This window comes from Homarus americanus, unplaced genomic scaffold (genome assembly GCF_018991925.1).
Source record: "Homarus americanus isolate GMGI-L3 unplaced genomic scaffold, GMGI_Hamer_2.0 scaffold48406, whole genome shotgun sequence".
In the NCBI taxonomy this organism is placed as follows: domain Eukaryota; kingdom Metazoa; phylum Arthropoda; class Malacostraca; order Decapoda; family Nephropidae; genus Homarus; species Homarus americanus.
In genome coordinates, this window is record NW_024753828.1 from 4,214,970 (window position 1) to 4,236,990 (window position 22,021).

The 22,021-nt window shown below is 37.9% G+C and overlaps 1 protein-coding gene across 6 annotated transcripts in view; it reads right to left on the minus strand.

Moving 5' to 3' along the window:
* The window catches only part of LOC121855574 (talin-2-like), a 178,305-nt gene that overhangs the window by 41,023 nt on the left and 115,261 nt on the right, over positions 1 to 22,021 (minus strand). For 5 of the 6 annotated variants that reach the window (XM_042350580.1, XM_042350581.1, XM_042350582.1 and 2 more), the window contains 12 exons: positions 15,535 to 15,699; positions 15,130 to 15,224; positions 14,756 to 14,885; positions 14,375 to 14,542; positions 13,454 to 13,596; positions 11,753 to 11,880; positions 10,067 to 10,172; positions 9,642 to 9,861; positions 7,587 to 7,764; positions 6,947 to 7,044; positions 4,899 to 4,987; positions 720 to 972 (listed from right to left, as the gene is read on the minus strand). In XM_042350580.1, coding sequence (XP_042206514.1) covers positions 720 to 972; positions 4,899 to 4,987; positions 6,947 to 7,044; positions 7,587 to 7,764; positions 9,642 to 9,861; positions 10,067 to 10,172; positions 11,753 to 11,880; positions 13,454 to 13,596; positions 14,375 to 14,542; positions 14,756 to 14,885; positions 15,130 to 15,224; positions 15,535 to 15,667 — 1,741 coding nt within the window. In that variant the 5' untranslated portion in view covers positions 15,668 to 15,699. Of the gene's footprint in view, positions 1 to 719; positions 973 to 1,205; positions 1,235 to 4,898; positions 4,988 to 6,946; positions 7,045 to 7,586; positions 7,765 to 9,641; positions 9,862 to 10,066; positions 10,173 to 11,752; positions 11,881 to 13,453; positions 13,597 to 14,374; positions 14,543 to 14,755; positions 14,886 to 15,129; positions 15,225 to 15,534; positions 15,700 to 22,021 lie in introns of all 6 variants that reach the window. The other variant, XM_042350583.1, reaches the window with a different exon arrangement.

Consider the following 22,021-nt stretch of genomic DNA (forward strand, 5'->3'; position numbering starts at 1 on the left):
GGATAACTTTACACCCAAGTGGTGGCTTTAATATTTGTGCAATAGCTTATTGTCTTACACTAGACAAAAAAATATTAATTAGGTAACAAATAGGTACAAGAAATGCAGCCATAAAATACTAGTGTTACTGTATCAGGTCTGCTTCACTGAAATATGACTGTGACAAGAAAATCCATCTCTCTGTTATACTGAGTGAATGACTCCAACAATTTCTCTTTTTATTTTCTTAACCAAAATGAAGTTTTCTATTAGGAAATCAAGAATATCTAACCTCATAGAAAAAAACGCGAGGAATTTTTCAATCATCTGTTATCTAAAAAATTCACCTCCAAAACCAAGTCATATCATATAATACCGTAAAGGTGCAGATTTTTTTTTTTTTTTTTACAGAACAAACTTGACTGTCTCTCCCTTACTCATTAATGCTGATATATGCTGGATACTTTAATGACCAAACATAAAATAATAAAAAAAATATGTATTAATGCACAGTAAGACCACAAATCACTTTGGCCCCTGGATGTGATGTTTTTTTTTACTGGTTTGTCATATTATTCTGACGCCGCAGGGATCAATAAAACTTATGGTCTGACCGTACACATGGGGATACTGTATCAATTTAAAGTTTTCATGAACTCTTGCTCATATCTTGCCATTACATCCTTTAACAGAACCATTTTTAGCTTAAAAATACATTCAAGTGCTCCAGTTATACTTACATGATGTTAGTGTGACAACTTCAGCTGTGGCAGCATTCATGGCAGCAATCTGACTTGTGACGGTCTGCTTGTTGGAGTCGAGGGTCACTTGCTTCCACTTGATAGAAGCTGGATCTGTGCCCAGTTCTGGAAGCTCGGCCTTTGTCTCCAAACTTTGTGCACATTCTCCAATTATCACTTGCCCAGTTTCTATTGTGGAGACAAGTGCTTTCTGTGGCTTGCTCAGGACACTTGTTACTTGGGGATGTTTGGCCTGAGGAGATAATGCAGGAAAATGAAGAGGAGAATTTTATGCATAATATTAATTTCTTTTAAAAATGAAACTATATCAAATGTTTTTATATAAAGCAGTTTATCACAAAATGAGACATGAACACTATGAATAATAGTATTACTAATAAAAAGCTCATCAGCATATAATAATACAGTACATTTATGTTCATGCTTACACCACTGATATGAGTCAGGTGTATACAGGACACCTACTTGTAATCTTAGTACTCCAAGATAAGGAGCTTGTAAAAGAAAGAAAACACTGCCAATAACAATACAACTACAATGATAGTACAGATAACTTCTCATGGGATCTGCTCTACAACATACTGCTGCTTAATTAAGAAGGAAAGAACACATCCAACCTTCACTCCTGTGTTATGAAGACAATGATTTATGTGTTCACTTACAAAATGAAGTTAAATGACAAATGGGAGACTGAATCCTTAAATACCCTTTTGTGACAGAGGATGATTTATAGAATTCACTAACCCTTCATGACAGAGCTGCCTTGTCACAACTGGACAAAGCAGTGATTGTTACTGAAAGAGTTGCCCTACTGCCATAATTGGATCTCTTGGTTCATAAGAAAAAGGTCCTCCTGTGAGATGGTTGCTATCATATTAGGTAGAAAAGTTACTTATTTGTGGCCAGAGCCTCCACACACTCGGTACCATTCACTTGACTCCTCCGCCAAAAAAAGGTCTAAAGGAAATAAAGGTTACGTAAAGTTCTCATATTTCGCGAGCACTACCTAAAGTAACCAAGTCTTATATTTGGCGTAAAATATCGTGAATTTCTCGAGATCCAGCAAGCTGAATGCTGGCCACCATCTTGAATGACGTCACAGCCCCCATATCAGTTACAGTCATTTCTGCTACAAAGCGTATTTTGTCAACGCAAATTGGTTGCAACGCGATTGATGAATAGGGGAACGCTGTTTGTAAAACGTGAACTTTTGCATACGAATGTTGGCTATAGCGTGATTCCATCCTCAACGTTTTGATTCCATTCTCAACGTTTTAAGCGTGGCGCGGGGTTATGCAATGTTTACAGTTCATGTTTGACATCGCATGTTCAATTGATTCGTGTCTTTTGTTTGTGAAGTGTTGTTTGAGAGGTACCCTGTAAATTTTATTTTATTTTTTTGCAAATTTAGATGTTACCCATAAATACTGTATGAAATGAATAAGTTAAAAGAATGTTTCGCAGTGAGGACTAATAACGGTTTACAACAGCGCTCTCTGTTTACATCACGTGATCAGTTGAATTGTGCGGTTTGTCAATTACTCCGTGATTTTTGTTATTTTCTCCAATTTTGTTGTGTTAGCGATGAATACGGAAAGACAAGGTAAAAAGAATAATTCCAAGAAGCGTTCTGGTGATCGAATTGCCGGTGGTGAACGTAAAAGAGGTTTACAAGAACGCAAACTATTGTGTTGTAGCCCGCGCCATCCTAGTGGCCGCCTGGGCTGTTATTGTGTGCTTTTTTGGGTGGTGCTACCACCTGTCGAGTCAAGATAATGACCTCTACCTCTACTGGACTGGTGTTGGTGGGGGTGGGACAGACCCACCTAAGCGGCCAAATAAGGAAAAGGAGAAGTGGGACTATCATAAGGGAGTTAAGTTTGCCAAGTACTTGATGCAGGATAAGCAGCGTGTGATTAAATTACTTGAGGAAGGCCTAAAAACTAGTTTCCGGAAAGCACAATCAAGTCAATAAAGGCAGAATTTGTATCATTTGGAGGTTATAAATGGGAAAATCAGAGGTTGATGTACAGTGGCCAGTCTATATTGTTATTTTTCCCATTAGTTTATGTACTGTATTTGCATTTGGCGCAATTTTTCCATTCTATATTACTCGCGAAATGCAAGATCTTACTGTACTTCTAACCACCTTTGTGTCATCCCTTGAGAGGAAGAAGGAGCCAAATCATTTGCTTCATCCTCAACCGCATTAGAAGTTCAGGATTCAATCCCTCATTTGCACATACAGGCTTTGCAAATGATTAGCATTTTAGAACTGCTAAATAAAAAATGAGTTACAGGTACAGTATTCACAAAATCTAATAACTGCAAACCATAGCATAGATAATGATTAACATTAAATATTTCATAGTGCCATGCAGTCAACATGTGTAAACTTCTCCTGAAGAATTTGAGAGAAAAGTCCTTAAAACAGGGTTGGCAAAAACCATTGGTTTATAAAAATGAAACCAAAACCATTGTTTAAAAAAAAAAAAAATTAAATGCTTTAACTTGGCTCCCTTATAATCAGGATTTAAGATGTGTGTAGCGCTGTAAGAAAGCTTATTATCACCACATTCACCAGTGTATAAAAGTTCACATCCACATCTATATTGAACAACCACAGGGGCACAATGCACCTCTGTCTAACACCCACATTTACATTGTATTTCAAATGTTTCACTTTCTTTCTCATTTGCTCTTACTGTTGCCCTGCTATTGTCATCATAGAAAGCTTTTACTGCACTTAATAGCCTTACCCCCACCCCATACACTAGTAAAGCCGCCCACAATACTTTTCTGTTCACCCCATCATATGTCTTTTCCAAATCTACTACAATTCATTAAAACTATCTGTAAGTAATAACAATCAGCAAAAAGCGTATTAAACACAAGAAAAAAGGCCTAGATTAAAAACAAAACAAAATAAACAATGGTTTTTGGTTTAAACTATTGGTTTAAATTGGCCAACCCAGTCTTACAGAATAAACATTTTCTCTTCATAAATGTAAGGAATAATAAATGTTCTTCAGAGAGATCCCCGAGGACATAATCTTAATCACCACTCCCAGGTGTGCCACATTAATGATTTAATAAGTCATCTTTATACGACTTAACATCAACTGATGATCCAGGACAAAGGTTTGTGGAATACTTTATACTGTACTCACCACACCACATCATACGTTGACAAAGACATTGGTGTTCATCTTTTCTGGTTACTCAGACTGGGAACTGAAGGCATATGTTGAAACCTTTGGTATTAATTAAACTTAGGAAAGAAAAATATGCCAACAGCTATTTCAGTTTTAGGAAGTGCTGAGTGAAACAAATTTATGATCCCTTGCAAGGATCTGTTGCAAGAGATCCATTAATATGTCACTCCATATCTGAAAATATCCAAACTTCAACTGAGAGAAGTACAGAGAAATTCCTTTAATTGTATCTCTTGTGTACACATCTTCCACATTATGAAATTACTAACACCACCCTTCTTACAGACAGCACATGGCCATTTTTTACTTTCTTAGATCAACAAGAGTATCCTGTTTAACACACAGGATTGGTGGTAACAATGGTGAACGCTCCTTTCACACCTTCAGAAGACTCCTCCACCAATGGTATCCAAAAGGGTTATTTCGTCAATATACAGAACAATCCTCATTTCCTTCACCTCCACAAACTGAGTTCTCCATTGATAAAGAGGGTGAAATCTTATAAATCCTATGAAGCTTCAATTACCATACCACTATTTTCAGATGAATTAGGAATGAAAATGTTGGGCTGTATCTTAATAAATTTGTGTGATGAATATATTGTCCTGCTCTAAAATGGAGAAATTAAAGCAAACAAAAACTGTACATGTAGAATGCAAAGCAAGATTAAACGTTTTACTAAGAAGAAGGTGAACATGACACCGTAAGACAGTAAAACCAACATGCATTTCTAAGGAAAATTTTCTCAATACTCATCCTGGAATCCCTACCAAATACAATGTGAACTAATGAGATTCAGTAGACTTTTCCTAGACCAAACTATTTTCCACTTGGTAATTTTTTGTAAAATATTGGATACAGTAATACAGTAGACATCCAGTTCTTAACTTTGAGATCTTACTCAGTGTTTCCATCATAATGTCTTTCAGTGAATTATACTTACCGAAGGAGGTTGGTGGGCAAGGTTGATCTGCCCCACTATGGCCACTGACTGCACCCCTGGCATGGACCCTGTACCGAAGCTCTGCGCGCCTACCAAGGAGATGCATAACTCAAAATACACCATAACAGAAAAAACCGAGTCATAAAAAGCACGTGTATATAGAGAGACTGAAAGATAGATGTGTGTGTGTGTGTGTGTGTGTGTGTGTGTGTGTGTGTGTGTGTGTGTGTGTGTTTTACATATTCTCAAAACTCATAAAAGCAGAAATAATTAAAACAGTTGTCTGTCAACACATATTAATTTTGGACATAATATCTTCAACTTTCTTAAAAACATCACAAAACTTGTTCAAAAAATTCATAATAATGACTTGCTAATAACATAAATCATTCAATATTATCTAGTTCATGTCATGTGCATGATTTACCCATATGCAGTAGGCCCTTGACTATTTGGTTTAAAAAAGATAAAAATAAAGACAACTGAATTTCTAAGTTTGTCTCTGCAGATGGAGGGGAGTTATTCTATCTGGGACTACTTCATTATCTACATCAGCATCCAGCTCAGGGAAAGGTTTTGACTGTTTAATTGCATCCAATCCTTGCCTTAGAAAAGTATGATTGATCCTGAATTCCCGTAAGACTGAGCACAGAGTCTGGTGCATTTTGTGCAATGCCTAAGAAGTCTATGGGATTAAAACCTAAGACCCACTAAGACAATGCTTGTTAATACTCATCTAATGATTACCCTCAGTAGTTAATCTGCGTTACAACCATATTCCTAAAAAAACGTAAGAGGTTAGTGAGTCGTGACCAAGGTTCCCTCTATTGTTTTACACCACAGTGCTAATCAATTTTATGTACACCAATATCAAGGTACAGTAATGTGTGGATGTGTAGTGCGCTACCAGTAGAAACAAAAAAGCTAATGTAAGAAGTAGAAATATAATGAACAAGGTATGTTGCAGATATATGAAAACAAAATTTTCAAATCTCATTTTTTATCTGTGAATGAGTGACTGCATGTCTCTGGACAAATATAATGATTTTTTGTAATTGAAAATGCTAATGAAATTACCTAGATGCTTACAAGAAACTTGGGAGTGCAGTTAAGGTATAACAATTATTGGTAAGAGATCATTATGTACTTTCTGTATATGTAGACAATTTTTGGAGGTTCAGCTAAATGCAGGAAGTAGCAGACTAGTATCTGTTCTGTTATATATATATACACACACACATATATGAATGCCCATGATTTAAATACTATAATTATTAAAGAAAAACTCTCAAACATATTAACCATGGTAGGTGTTAGGGCAGATAACTGTCCTGATCATGGCATTACAATCAAATATCATTCTGCAATACTTTACTTCTGCAAGCCATTTCTGACGCAAACATACCCCTAGCATGAACCACCATTAGCACAGTTTATAGGTGACACCCGAGTAGATGAAAAGAATGCTCTAATACTTGTACAGGTATATGTTATATCAATTGTCTTACTGTTCAACAACTCACTATTTCTGTGCTTCATCTATCTTACCATAACTTAGCAGCACCTGGATAACTTGTACAGTGTCACAGAAGAAACTGAAGTGTATCATATCAATTCCATTTAAACACAAAGTTAAGGAAGACGGCACAGCAGAAGTTCGCCTCACACATTAATAAATCATGAAACATATGGGGTTTGAGAATCTGTATAAAACTGTGTGTGTGTATATATATATACATCAAGATCTGAAATGCTCTAGTCTAGATAGGTATTATTGGACAGGAAGAAAGAGGAGGAACTAAGTTTTATATTTCTTTACCCATACAAAAATATATATAAAAAATATTTAAAGGAAAAATCTGAGGGGCAAATAAACAAAACACACTTGGGATCTAATTTGCATTCCAATTTTGAAAGTACTGTACTGTATCTTACATATTAGTGGAGACCCAGATGTATCCACTTTGTTCCACAGGGGGAGAAAACAAGTCCTGTTCACGGGTCTTTAATTATCGTCCTTTATGCCGACTCTAGTACAGTAAACTTACCATTTACTCCAGGCCTCATAACAGCAGGCTTAGCAATAGACTCCTCCTCTGCATGATGGATTCCTCCCCCAGTGTCTCCATGTTGAAGTATGCTTGCCCTACAAAAGCAAGCAAACAGCTCTTATTAGCTATGATCAATGAATTTTGGATAATCACTTTCCAACTGGTTACAGAACTATATATAAAAGCTTCTAACAACTACTTGCCTGACTATTGTACTAAAAAATCTGTTTGAAAATAGTTCGTCACTCCTGGCAATCTACAAGACCACCCATGGAGCCACAACTCTAGACCAAAAATATATGAAAAGATATACAGTAGTACATATAATAATTATTTTCCAACAAAGTGTGGATAAGACACTGCCTACCAAGGACTTCATTTCATTTTGATAATTTTTTAGGATTTTTTTTTTTAAGTATACTCAGTATTTGTTCAGTCACCTCTTATCAAGTGGCTCAAACTGAACATGGTATAGAATGGGAGTCTATATGACTCATAATACATTAAACTCATCCACTCTTAGCTCCTCCCATCCACAGAGTTGATATTCACATGATGTGTAAGAGATCACTAAAAAGCTGAAGTATTATAATAAGGAAAGCAACATATGCAACAAAGGTGTGAATATTGTACTTACTTAATAGGGGACACCATGTCTTCTACCATTGCTGAGCCATCATCTCCCTCAATGCCGATGTGATCTTTGGCTCGTTGCTTCTTCAAAATGATGTCAATATAACCAGCAATCAACTGAGCAATTGGCTCACCTTCTGTAGTCTGGACAGAGTAGTACTGATCAGAGTAGTCACCGAAATCTAGTTAAAAAAAAGTGAAAAGAAAAGAGATTACATTACATTATTTATATGCAGTGTGTGTGTGTGTGTGTGTGTGTGTGTGTGTGTGTGTGTGTGTGTGAGTGAGTGAGTGAGTGAGTGAGTGAGTGAGTGAGTGAGTGAGTGAGTGAGTGAGTGAGTGAGTGAGTGAGTGAGTGAGTGAGTGAGTGAGTGAGTGTGTGTGTGTGTGTGTGTATATATAGGTAGTGTATCTGTCTCCAAACTCTCCCTAAGTCATTCATGGAATGCCCCTAGTTCTCCTCCCCTCCATTCTCTCCACATGACCAAACCATCTCAGCCTAGCTATACACAAAACCATGCCAGTACACTCAAGACATTGCCATCAATCCTTAGGTGATGCAAACATATTTTCCCCCTTCACTTATGGTTTTTTATGCAAAAGAATTGATCATCAAATCCTCGTATTTTTCTGAATACACATTGCTCTTCCCTTAATACACCCACTATTCTTGTTAGGATTCTCTCAATAGTAACTCTACCATATACTTCCCAGGAACACTTATTTATTCCTCTATAATTATTTTAATTATCTTGCCACCGAAAGGGAAGGGAAGTGTTAGAATGACTCCTGTGTGTGATTTTTTTATCTGCACTATTGTCAATAATATAATGAAGCATATCTTAGCCATATCAGCACCAATTCTGATCATATAACATTAATGAACTATGTTGAGGATATAGTAAGCACTGAAGTTTTTTGGGAGATCATGGTCAATCAAAAGCTCAAAAACCCAATTTCATGATAACTCTGGAATGAAGCATCAGACAAGGCTGGGACATAGTGCATTACATTCCTCAAGGAAGGGAACATCAAAAGTGTCATTAAAATATTTTTCTATACAGTATAAAATTTCTCAAAAATATCATGCTAGAGATGATTTTTTTGACAAAACTGAATAGAACGCAAAAAATAAAAATAAATATATATAACACATATCTTGAATCCTATCTTCTATACATATTAATTGGGGAGACTCCTTGGGGTGTAACATAAAAATTTGGACCTTGAAAGTCGAAGGTCACTATGACCAAAATATATGCAAATTTATGAAATCCTTATACCTCAGGAACTGCTGAATAAAAACTCTTGAAATATGGAGTGGAGACTCTTTGTTGGACCTTTCATTAGTTCATAAAATAAAAATGTGTAAACACTGGAATGACATTACAAACAGGGGGTTTCCTACTCCAGTAGATGGGGCACAAAGGGTATGACATCTTTGATTTCCTTGAACCACCTTACCCTTTATATGTGGTAACTGTACATGCATTTTGCAATTTCTTTGGTACCTTTTCCGGTCATACATAATCTGCACACTCATCATCCCTCCTACTAATAATCCACCTCTCATTATAGACATAAAAACAGTGGTTCCATTCCATCTCCTCCTGCCACTTTACTATTCATCAGCTCATTCACAACAAGTGTCTCTTACTCATCCCTTGTTACTTTTTCTTCTTTTCCTCTGACACTATTTACTCTATCATATCTTATTTGTCTCTTCTTAGCTATTTGGCCTCACTACTCCATGGGTGGCCACAAGAGAGCTCTCTACTGGCTGCCCTATCACTACAAATCTTCCTTATACTCTCTTATCCCCTTACCCTGTTCTCTCCTGAATATATTGTTTCACCTCTCCCTCCCACCATGCAGTCAGACTCCTACTACCCAAAGCATCTGATATATCAATTTCCTCTTTAATAATCTCCCTCCTCCTATATCCTTCTACAATGACCATACCATACCATCTCACAAGGCCTCTCTTTACCCTTTCCCAAATACTGTATCATAAGGGTAAAAATATTTAGGAATTTTTAACAAATTACTTCCTACTAACCTAAGGTGAATGTATTTGGTGATGCTGCCCATCTTCTTACTGTGGTAAGTGGCCATGTCTTCAAAATTTCTTTGGTTTTTTCATCTAGACGTAAAACTGAGTCCTTGGTCACTCCCAACAATCGAGGCACAAGTCTGTTTTTGCCTTTCATTTTCTCCTTCACGAGGAAGAACGTTACACCATAGGTCTTCAAAGATCGGGCCTCGCCAACATATATAACCTGTAAAAATATTATTATTTTTTTATCAATTAATATTGCCAATGATTGTTGGTTGTAACTATTAAAAGATTACTCGTATTCTCCATAAAACTAGTATCGGTCATACTGCATAAACATTAGCTCCCACCGTCAACTGCCCCCTGAATTGTGGCACAAAATATTCATGATCGACTTAAATCCATAACTTAAAATAGTTTTTACCCACCTTGGCATCCAGCTCATTATTACCCGAATGTAGGCTGTGTTCTTGGAAAACCTTCTTCTCAATGCCCTTTGTCTTCACATAACTCTGAGGCAGGAATTCTTTGAGGCTGAAATAAGGAAAATAAAGAAAACATATAAATGTGAATAATGGAACTTTTAATTGGTACAGTATTGGTTGATAGCTGTACCTAACATGTTTCCCAAGACACAATAGCTGACCCCAATACCACCATTTTAAAGCACATTGTTCAATCTGATTTCTACTCTCACATCTACCTTGGCTTGCCTATTTCAGTACATTCCTTCAATCAGTTCTTCCATTTTAGCAGAAGAGTTAGATAATTATTTAACATCTTTGGGAGGAAAGCAACAATTCTGGGGGTCAAAGAGGAATATGGCAGAGAAAATGACAAAATGATCCACAAGAGAATGAAAACCTAAGATACCTTAACATTGTACTCTTGGAGGCTTCCTGTATACACTGTTTTCTTGTGCTAATTACTTGTGAATTAATTAGCCCATCTTGAAGCTCTACTGTATAAAATCCTTGGTGTACAGTGATAACACACTTGTCCCTCACCACTACATCCATGGTTCAGTCCCCAGGTCAGATGTAAGAAAGTTCTTTAGTGTGACCCTATAAAGCATCACAGTTTTTCTCAAGGTACATGAGTTTCTTCCTGGACTATCACTGGATACTTAACTGATGAAGGATAAATTCATCAGGAACAATGGGCTTTTAAACAATCAGTGGCTTCCCTCTCCTTCAAGGCAATAAACTAAAAATAAATTAAACAGACCTAATACCTGTATCAAGTTTATAAAAAAAAAGGCAGGCATATATAAAAGAATGTGACACGCCACACACACACACACATAAAGTGATGAAAAGTTTTGAAAATATTAATTAAGTGTAATGTCAACAATGATAGTTGGTATAAACAGTGACAAAACTTATTAAATTTTGTGTGGATCTATATTATGTGAGAAAGCTCAGCTATTTCGTTTTTGCTCAGATTTGGTCACTGGAATGGCGAGATATTATGAAAATAGATTTTTAGTTATCATTCCCTCATTATGGAGTGAAGAATATATAATTTTATACAAGTGGCAAACATAAAGTTGGGAGAGGTACAGTGGGTATGCTATAACGAACGGATTCTACTACGAATAGTCCTATAACGAACAGTTTTACCTATAAAATTGAGAATGCTATAACGAACGAAACTCCTACAACGAACAGTTTTTTTTTATGAATATATTGTTTTTTATTACAAGTATTAATGATATTCTTTATTTCAGGAGTTTAAATGCATATTTATGCACTTTTTTAAATTTTTACAATTTTATATTATATTTTTCAGTGTTAAGTGGTTGTATTTGGGGGCTTGGAACGGATTAATCCTATAACGAACGAATGCTATAACGAACAAGGTTCTAGAACCAATTAGATTCGTTATAGCATATTCCACTGTACTAGATGTAGTGTGATTGATGTGTGAAGGTTCTGCTGGGATGAAGTATGGGATAATGAGGTCAAAGTGATGTGTTGTGTGGGGAAGAATTTGAAGGAGATAGTAATATTATATGCAAGCTGAAATGATAAATAACATCATTTATATATAACAATTTTCAACCTTATGAAATTTTCACAAGAAAATAATATAAAACAAGAAGAATAACTTACTCAAGAAAGCCTGCCTTGTGTTTTGCTTCAACATAGTCACCAAACTGTATCTGACACTGAATGCCTGCAAACCTACAGGCTCGGTCTAAGGTCACAGGATGTGTTCCATCAATGATGGCATCTCGACACTGTTATGAGATTTTAAAGCAAAAGAGCAAATAAGTAAATAATGATACAAAGAAATAACATTTTGTAACTCTCTCTTTATCTATCTTTCTCTCACATCTTATTTATTAGGACAAATTCAGTATACCGTATATACTCGTGCATAAGCCTATCTCATATATAATCCGGCCAATGATTTTTGGAGTAAAGCAGCTTGATTTTTCATATACCTCGTGTGTAATTCAATGCTAGCTTTTGAGAAATACCAGGTGTAATCCTAGATATATTTTGTAGCAAGGCACCCGATTCTCACAACGCATCTTGAACCTAGATCACCACCACGGCAGCTGTTGCTATGAATAGTGTTACCATTCCTGAAACTGAATGCTGCCATTTACCATCTCCTCTTGATATTTACTAGATTCATCCCTAAAGGTAGCTTTAACTGTACACTGTAACATCAAAACTTGCAGGCAAATAAATAACATTGATGGAAGTATACCAAAAAAAAAAAAAGATACTGTACAAGTTAATGTACACACTATGTCAGTCTCAGACACGCTGGTTGCCTGGAGTCAATGCTTGCCATAGCAACGGAGCTCCCTCGCTCTGCTACCTCCTCCCCTATTCAGCATGTTAACTTTTGCCCCAAAAGAAATGTTTATTCCTTTTGTGTTTTTTACCTATACGTAATATCTTTTTGTGTGCACATTCTGTATGTAGGATTGTGTGCACATGTAATTGAGTATATAAAAAAAAGTTACATCCATTTAAATCTACCAAAAATTACGAGTTGAAAAATAACCATAACACAGCTCACAGCTCAGCCTGGTAGCGAGACAGCTAAGGAGATATAGCTACAGTGACGAGTCTAACTTGGCAACAATGCCACCAACAATGTTAACAAACACAAATGAAAAGAAAGCTATATGTAAATCTTCATCTGAATCATTATTTATAAATTTAAAGCGGCATATATAATGAATGAGGTTCATGAAAAAATTTTAAAGAAAGAATCTAGGGGTACAGTCCAGGATAAAGGAGCTTAGTGGTAAAGTTAGCGTACTGCAAGCATGTACTGGGTAGCTATGGTTCACCATAAATGACACACGGAAATGCATGAATTTTAACCCCTCAAAAATATTACGCATACGTACGTATACTGTATACTGAAGCTCGATCCCTTAATTTGGGCATAAAAATTTTATCACAAAAACTAGAACTATACTTGAGTATATATGGTACGGTTTGTGCTTCTACTAACTCCTCCAGGGTCCTTCACTTCTCTTAATAAAACCTAACATAAGGACTCTGAGGAAGGGTATAAGGCTGATGCACATGTAAACAGTAAGATTCCCAATGTCTGCTTGTGTTCTCTCTATTACCACAATTCCATCTGTTCAAATGAGTCATATTCATCCTTAACTTAACCAGTGAATATTCTATTTCTGTAGTTACACTACTGTATCTATTTTAATATATGAAGTTTTTATTCAGTCATATTGTACAGTGTATATCTATTCATATTCTATGTAATTTTCTCATTTACTTTACTCCCTGTGCTCTCATTCTTCAAAAAAATTATTTTGTACTTACCTGAACATACAAAAGTCCCAACTGAACTGGATCCCTGGAGTCAATGTTTTGATCTGAGAAGAAATATTTTCTTCGGAGCAACAAGATCTCTGTCTCATCAATACCTTGTTCTCTCAAGGTTTTGCTGTGGTCAACCCAGTTAACTGCAATGCATCAAATAATGAGTTCAATGTTCATAATATAATAGTTTTAACTGATATCCTTATTTTACTTTTCATATAAGCAATTACTTTAAAAGATGCAAAGTTGCACACATTTGCTCCTTACAATGGACAACAAAAAATATTAAATCAAAGGAAGATATATTCTTGTGTTAACAAAGCAGTAAATAATCACTTAATTATACACTAATACAAACTGAATGATAACACATATGCAAGATAATCCTCCAAAACTTCAGCAGACACAGTACTGGACCAGCACATAATCTACTACAACAAAATGATATGACACACACATGGTACATAATAAATAAAATATATTACATGACAAATAATATTTCTAACTTACAGAGTATGAAGAGGTATACAGTACTGCACCTATTAATCACTACCCTGTACAGTAGATACATAAACTGCATCACAAAGATATGAAATCGTCTCAATAGGATTATTTATGTGAGCTTACTTTTAAATGCCCAGTGTTTGTTTCTTCCCTTGTCAGAGCTCAAAACACCAAACACTTAAGGTTAAGTATGGTGTGGAGCTCAGGAAATAATGTACTTTTGGTGGTGTGCAGCCCAGAATGTGTCTTTGGATAAAAAATAACTTTTCATTGGTATTTGTGAGTGTACAGTATAGAAGTTACAAGCTCCCAGAACAATAACTGGCTCTGACCTGGTATACTTCTGGGGACCAATAGGCTAATACAACTGGTCAAGCTACTCCCATTAAAAATTAACATAAGTATCCAGAAACTAACTTTCATCATCTGTGCGTAATTTCTTTTTCAGTTGTTCCATCTTAGCATCACGATCCTTGTCTCCTTCTCTTTTCTTCTTCAGTGTTAGAGTTCCAAAGTTGGGTTTGTTTTCAATCTCCTCTTGCTCAATTTCATTAACCAAGGAGTATTCATCATGATTCATAATTCCTGTGGGTGAATAAAAAATTAATACCACAAGTAGTGTAATATTTTCTGGCAAGTTTTTTTTTTTTACTGTGTCATATTTTGAAGACTTGCCACCAATAAAACTTTAATAGGTAAACTAAGAATTCTTGTTCATCTGGTAATCTATTTTCAACTAATGAAACTAAAGTTAATATCAATGAGTTAGAGAAACAACACATGACAGTTTCAACATACCAATTTTGGTGCAGATAACAACCATAAGCTGTGATACAGGCTGAGAATCATCCACCAGGAGGGTCTTGACGGTACCATCCAACATACGCACCTTCAATGTGCGCACCTTCCGCCTATATTCCACCACATCCTGTGAAGAGAGTCTGTTAAAAACTTGGCATTTCTTAAGGGGGAAGAGAGTCCTTATTTATACTGTGACTCATAATGAACTTTGTTTCAATAGTTTCAGTTTTCACACATATATTTACTTACTGTACTGCCTGTATTCATTCACTGTATCTGTAGCGAAACTTATAAACTAACTACAGTCCAGTGACTCACACCTTGCTCCTAACACAACAATAATAAGTAAACATGAGTAATAAAAAGCAGACCTGGTTTCTTAGAAGGTAGTAACTGAGGTTCCTGCCTGGCTCCAACCATACTCCTGTTCCCTCATCTCCAGCCAGGAATAAACCATAATCTTTGGCTGAAAAAAAAAATAAATAAATAAAATAACTAAAATATCACGGTACATTGAGTATATTACATATTACAGTATCTTGTGGTAGGTAAAAGTAACATTTCCTATATACAGTACAGTGGACTTGTGACAATCCTAAATTCCCCAAAAAATTTTATACATGTACAGGATATATTTCAACAATCAATCAATTAAGTTCTGTCATCAGTACTGTATTGTATTTGTATATCCCTGCTTAGAAAAAGGTGTGGGTGTGTGTGTGTGTAACAAAAATACTATAGTAAACGAACTGCTGCTAATATTGAACAGTACTTACGTTGGCCTAAATTAGCTTCAGTGATTTTCTCCCTTATGATGCGGCAGGCGTCGTACACCATCGTGGAGGGCTCAAACTGTATCATTTTTCTCACATTTTGTTCAACAATATGAATCTTCAGTGCCAGCGCCATCTTGCTTTCTTCTTTTTGGTATTACAATATATCTGGGGGAAAAAATTGTTTTAGAGACCAGCACAACATATCACCTTCTTGTTCAGTACAGTACTATATCTCTCCTTGTAATAAACTGTAGTAAAACGCACACTATACTAGCTACTGTATACCGTATTATAATTAAAACTCTATTTAACAATCTTCTAAGACTTTTATCACTTTATGCAATCACCTTTTAAATATAATCTTATATATTCTCTAAGCCTCTGTCTGATTAGATAGTCATGCCTTATCACACAACCAAACTCGACAGATGAAGAGCTGAGAGTACCAACACATTCACGTAAATATATATTGGGTGACTCTATGAAAACCTGAGATATATTGACTTGAAAGACCAGTCTATATTGTGCCATTTCCAGGACACCTGACAACTGCCTCATGACACCTGATCCATGACACCTGCCTAAAGACACCCGACACCTGCCTCATGACAATGTGCGTAATAAGGCAAGATAACATATGTGTGTGTGTGTGTGTGTGTGTGTGTGTGTGTGGAAAGCTATATATGCACACGTCAGGTTATCACCCAAACAAATTATTCAAATAGAGTGGAAGGGAGAGGCTTGGGCCATCACTTATAATGGTGGTGGTGGCTGTGGTGGAGAAGGTGGTGGAGAAGGTGGTGGTGGCTGTGGTGGAGAAGGTGGTGGTGGTGCTGGAGAAGGTGGTGGTGGTGGTGAAGGTGGTGGAGAAGTTGGCGGTGGTGGTGAAGGTTGTGGAGAAGTTGGTGGTGGTGAAGGTGGTGGCAGTGGTGGTGAAGGTGGTGGTGGTGGTAAAGGTGGTGGAGAAGGTGCTGGTGGTGGTGGAGAAGGTGCTGGTGGTGGTGGAGAAATTGGTGGTGGTGATGATGGAGAAGGAGGTAGTGGAGAAGGTGGTGATGAAATACAGATAAAAATAATGACGGACACATACTAAATATCCAACACACACACACACACACACACACACACACACACACAGACATGTTGGGGTTCAGGGGGACGCAGCCGGAACAGTGTATGAGTGTGTATGTGTCTAGGTGTGTGTGTGTGTGTGTGTGTGTGTGTGTGTGTGTGTGTCTAGGTGTGGGTGAATGTGAGGGCCTGTGAGGAGAGGAAGGGAAGCTGTCAACCCACAAATGACCACTATCACCATGGTAACCTTTGAGCAATCACGTTTGTTTGTAAGGCCTGGTGATGATAGGGAGGTACAGATCACCCCCCCCCCCACAACATCAAGAAGTCACCCCCACCCGGTAACCATCCAGTCAGGCCCGGTAACCATCCAGTCAGGCCCAGTAACCATCCAGTCAGGCCCAGTAACCATCCAGTCAGGACCAGTAACCATCCAGTCACCAGTAACCCTCCAGTCAGGCCCAGTAACCATCCAGTCAGGCCCAGTAACCATCCACTCAGGCCCAGTAACCCTCCAGTCAGGCCCAATAACCATCCAGTCAGGCCCAGTAACCATCCAGTCAGGCCCAGTAACCATCCAGTCAGGCCCAGTAACCACCCACTCAGGCCCAGTAACCATCCAGTCAGGCCCAGTAACCACCCACTCAGGCCCAATAACCATCCACTCAAGCCGAGGAACTATATTCAGTACAAGCTAACGAGATGGAATTAGTGTTTGATGCATACGTTTAACAATCAGTTTTAATTTTCCGTAGTGTATTAATTATGTAATTATAAATCGTATATGTGACGTAAACAATGCAAAATAATACAAATCGTTTATTGACAATATAGCCCCAGGGCGTCCACTCTAGAGTTGGTGACAAAGTACGGTCTTCATATCTGAGGGTTGGCGACCACAGTCCTCCACTCCAAACGTTCTCGGGCTGTTTTTACCAATCCTCTTAGGTTTTGTATCTTTCTGCCTTCCCCCTGGTCCTCCTATCCTCAACTTTGCCCATTAATATTTCTGTTATTATTCCCTTATCCCTAATTATATGACCAAAGTATCTCATTTTTCTTTTTCTCTACATTTCAAGTATTTCTCTTGAAGTTTTTTCTAATCTTAGTACTTCTTCATTTGTTTTCCTGTCGGTGTAGCTTAGTCTTGGCATTCTCCTATAACACTACATTTCAAAGGCCTCCAACCTCTTTCTGGTGTCTGCCGTAAGTGTCCATGCTTCTGTATCCATGGAACGTTTATTGAAAATTGAATTAATTATATTTTATGACTGACATAAAATCAGGCTTGGTAAATAATTTGCTGCCACACCGAAAACACTTAATACAAACGAATAATCGATGTACGGCTTGTGTCCGCAGGTCGTCTCGTTTAGTGGCGGCGATCCCATAAAAACGTGAATAAGAAATGTTTATTGAAAATTTATTGACTATCAAATTTAATTGTGATAGTTATGAGGAAAGAGACAAACACAAGCTTCCTCACGGTGTACACCCCCTACTGTTGTCTTGGCCAATTACAGGTATGATAGTGTGAAGATATACGATGGTGCGGGAGTTTTGTAATCAGTTAATCTCGCAAGTACAGCAATGCCCACTTGCATCTCACCCCCTTGTCGCGGGTTCGGTCCCTGGGTCGGATATGAGAAGGGTGTTATTCAGTGTGGCCCTAACCAGTACCAACCATGGCAGGTTTTCTCCAGGTTCTCCGATTTCCTCCTGCGTTAACACTTGACAAAGACAGTCGTAACAAAGAATTGGCGGAATGGTTAGTAAACAGACAAATGGAGGTGATAAATTAGTCTCTAAATTCTCATTCTAAATATTATAATTTCGATAAAAATGCATACGAGTTTATATGGTCGAAGAGAAAAAAGTAATTTGAATAGATAATATCGCCTAGACTGGTACAGTACAGTTATTCAGTACTGGGCCCGCGCGACGGTGCAACAGAAAACGGAACTTGTAAACATGAGTCTGCTGCTCTACATACAGTTCCTCCAGTACTGAATTGTCAAGCTACTGGCCAGATACTTTATATTGATGGTGACATTAATGAGTGATATTTAAGTCTGATTGGGAGGGAATCTTGTCATTCTGCTATTATTTCACATTGGAGTTACGACTCAAGCCTCCTTCTCTAATCCTTGGGCGCCCTCGGGTTCTCGTGTCGTCATAGTGATGTCATTGTTGTAAGCGGGGCATTGGCTGCAACTCACTCGGCCATGAATGGTGTGGCTTCATCCACCGTCCAGGAGTGGCAGGGCCGCTTCTTGGCCACCACAAAAGTGTCCTTGAACCAAGTAAACTTAAAATACAATATGTTGGCTTATGTCTACAACACACACACTACATCCTTGATCACCGGAGGGTCAAGAGCTATCAGGGGTTGCTCCTGCTGCTCCCCGTCAATGTAGGCCCATTCCTCAAGTCCCTCTCCTCGACCCATCCTCACCACCGGGATATCAACATAATCCCACCAAAAGTGACAATTTCGTCTCGGAAAAAAGTGGGATCAGTGTTGAAGAGTGATGAACAGTGTTTAAGCCAGTGAACTCAGCACTAGCCAGTACCAGCGAGAGCAGTGATTCACCAGTGACATAAACACCCCTGAGAACTGACCACCATCTTCTGACCAGGAGGTGTTAATTAGTCCACCCCGGGAACAGTGGGTCGGCTTTACACCTGACTACGAGATACCACACACCACCAGCAGAGAGTGAGGTAATGTGACACCACCCTACACCACCCGGTGTCTCCATGACCAAGTGAGGTCCTTTATATCTACACGGCACTAAATCCTATTGGAGCAACGTCACTAGCAGAGTTCCCCAAGGCTCAGTACTTGGACCATTATTATTTATTATATACATAAACGACATAAATATCGGCATAGACAGCAACATAAGTAAATTTGTTGATGACACTAAAATAGGACGTGTTATTAAATCTGACGAGGACTCCGCAAAACTACAGGAAGATTTAAAAAATTTTCGAATGGTCTGAAAAATGGCAGATGAAATTCAATGTGGACAAATGTAAAGTACTCAGTATAGGAGATGTAAACAGAGAAACCAGATTCCAGATGAACAACGATACCATTGAGAAATCCGACTGCGAGAGAGATTTAGGAGTAATGATAAAAAGGAACCTTAAGCCAAGTAAACAATGTGTATTTGCTCGAAACAAGGCTAATAAAGTACTTGGGTTCATACAAAGGAGTGTTAGTTACAAGACTAGCGAGGTCATCCTAAAACTATATCTTGCACTTGTGAGACCTCACTTGGATTACGCAGTTCAATTCTGGTCACCGTATTACAGAATGGATATAGAATCCTTGGAAAGAATTCAGAGGAGAATGACAAGACTAATCCCGGGCATTAGGAACCTTGAGTACAGAGACAGGTTAAAGCATCTTAATTTGCACTCCCGCGAGAGACGTAGAGTAAGAGGTGATATGATAGAGGTGTAATAAATGGAAGTCAGGGCTGAACAAAGGTGACATTACAAAGGTACTTAAACTATCCAACCAGGAGCGAACTCTTAACAATGATTTTAAATTAGACAAATTTAGATTTAGGCGTGAAATAGGTAAACATTGGTTTGGTAACAGAGTTGTGGATGAATGGAACAAGTTACCAAATATCATCATTAACTCGAATACGCTGGATAGCTTCAAACATAGGCTGGATGCTTATATGAGCAATAGGGGTTGGGTGTAAATGGGACTGCCCAGTATGGGCCAATAGGCCTGCTGCAGTTTCCTCCATTCTTATGTTCTTACGAGTGCCCAGGGGTGGGGGGGGGAGCCTTCTGATCCCATGACAGGAGTCCTGACTGTCACCAGATACTATGAAACTTATGCCCCTAACCTAACTTAACCTAACCTACCCTGGGAGTGTTAGCTCACCTGTAAGGTAGATTACTTTTACAATGATGACTTAAAAATAGCTGCTTTAAAACTACCAATACCAATAACCTACAGCAAAGATACTTCTAGTTGTAAGGGATATTTCACTCAGTATTAACCTGACCATAAATATATGTAAACCACACGAGATAAACAACTGATAAAGGTTAAACATTGATAAATTATGCAAGTGTCAGGTTATAAAGTATTACCTTTTCCAATACGGTGTTATCTTGTGTTTATCTCTATTATCTGTCTATATCTGACGGTTTTTATCTTTTGGGATATCATGTAAGACTTAACACTCCTCCTGTTCCCCCACACAGTTCGGTATCTCAGCGACGGAGCCGGTACAGTAACTATAGCCACGCCCAAAACCGGATGAGGCTTCCCGCAGATAAGTTGCGGTTTGTTTTTTAATGGCGTGTTTGACTGCGAGAAAGATTTATACTGAAAGTTAATAATACGTTTGACGGGAATTTAAAACGTTATTTCTTTTTCATTTAAATTCTAAACTATGTGTATGGAAAGATTCTATACTCCTTCAGTATAGAATCCTTGGTGTATGTCATTTATTTTTAACTCTACATATTCCCGGATGTCGTACGCTGGCGTGTGCTCCGCGGGGTAATTGATCTCCGGGTTTCAGGCCGTTCATTTGAAGAAAAAAATCATTATAATGGTTGATAAACTATAATGACTATATTGCAGTGAAGATGTTAGGTTACAAGCAGCAACAGCCTGAGTGATATAAGGGTAAGTGGTGTTGCCAGCAGGACACTGGCGCAAGGTCGGAGTAGCCTGAGGAACGGACGGTTGGCCGGGGTAATCGCCTGGCCACATTGGGTTTGTGCTTTACTGAAACACAGAAAAACTCTAAACTAATTTTCTAGAGAGAACATCAATATCTGTGTTACAGGCGGTGATAAATAACACTGCACAAAAAGGCTATGCTACGATAAAATATATTTACAGAAAGAACATAGGAATGGAGGAAACTGCAGCGGGCCTACTGGCCTATAATGGGCAGCCCCGTTTAAACCCAACCCCTATCGCTCATATATCCATCCAACCTACTGTATGTTTGAAGTTATCCAGAGAATTCGAGTTAATGATGATGTTTGGTAACTTGTTCCATTCATCCACTACTCCATTTCCAAACCAATGTTTACTTATCTCGCGCATAAATCTAAATTTGTCTAATTTAAAGCCATTGCTACGAGTTCGCTCCTGGTTGGATAGTTTGAGTACTTTTGTTATATCACCTTTGTTTATCCCTGACTTCCATTTATACACCTCGATCATATCGCCCCTCACTCTGCGTCTCTCGAGGGAGTGCAAATTAAGATGCTTTAATCTGTCTCTGTGCTCAATGCTCCTAATGCCCGGGACTAGTCTTGCCATTCTCCTCTGAATGCTTTCTAGGGATTCTATATCCACTCAGTAGTACGGTGACCAGAACTGAACTGCGTAATCCAATTGAGGTCTCACAAGCGCAAGCTATAG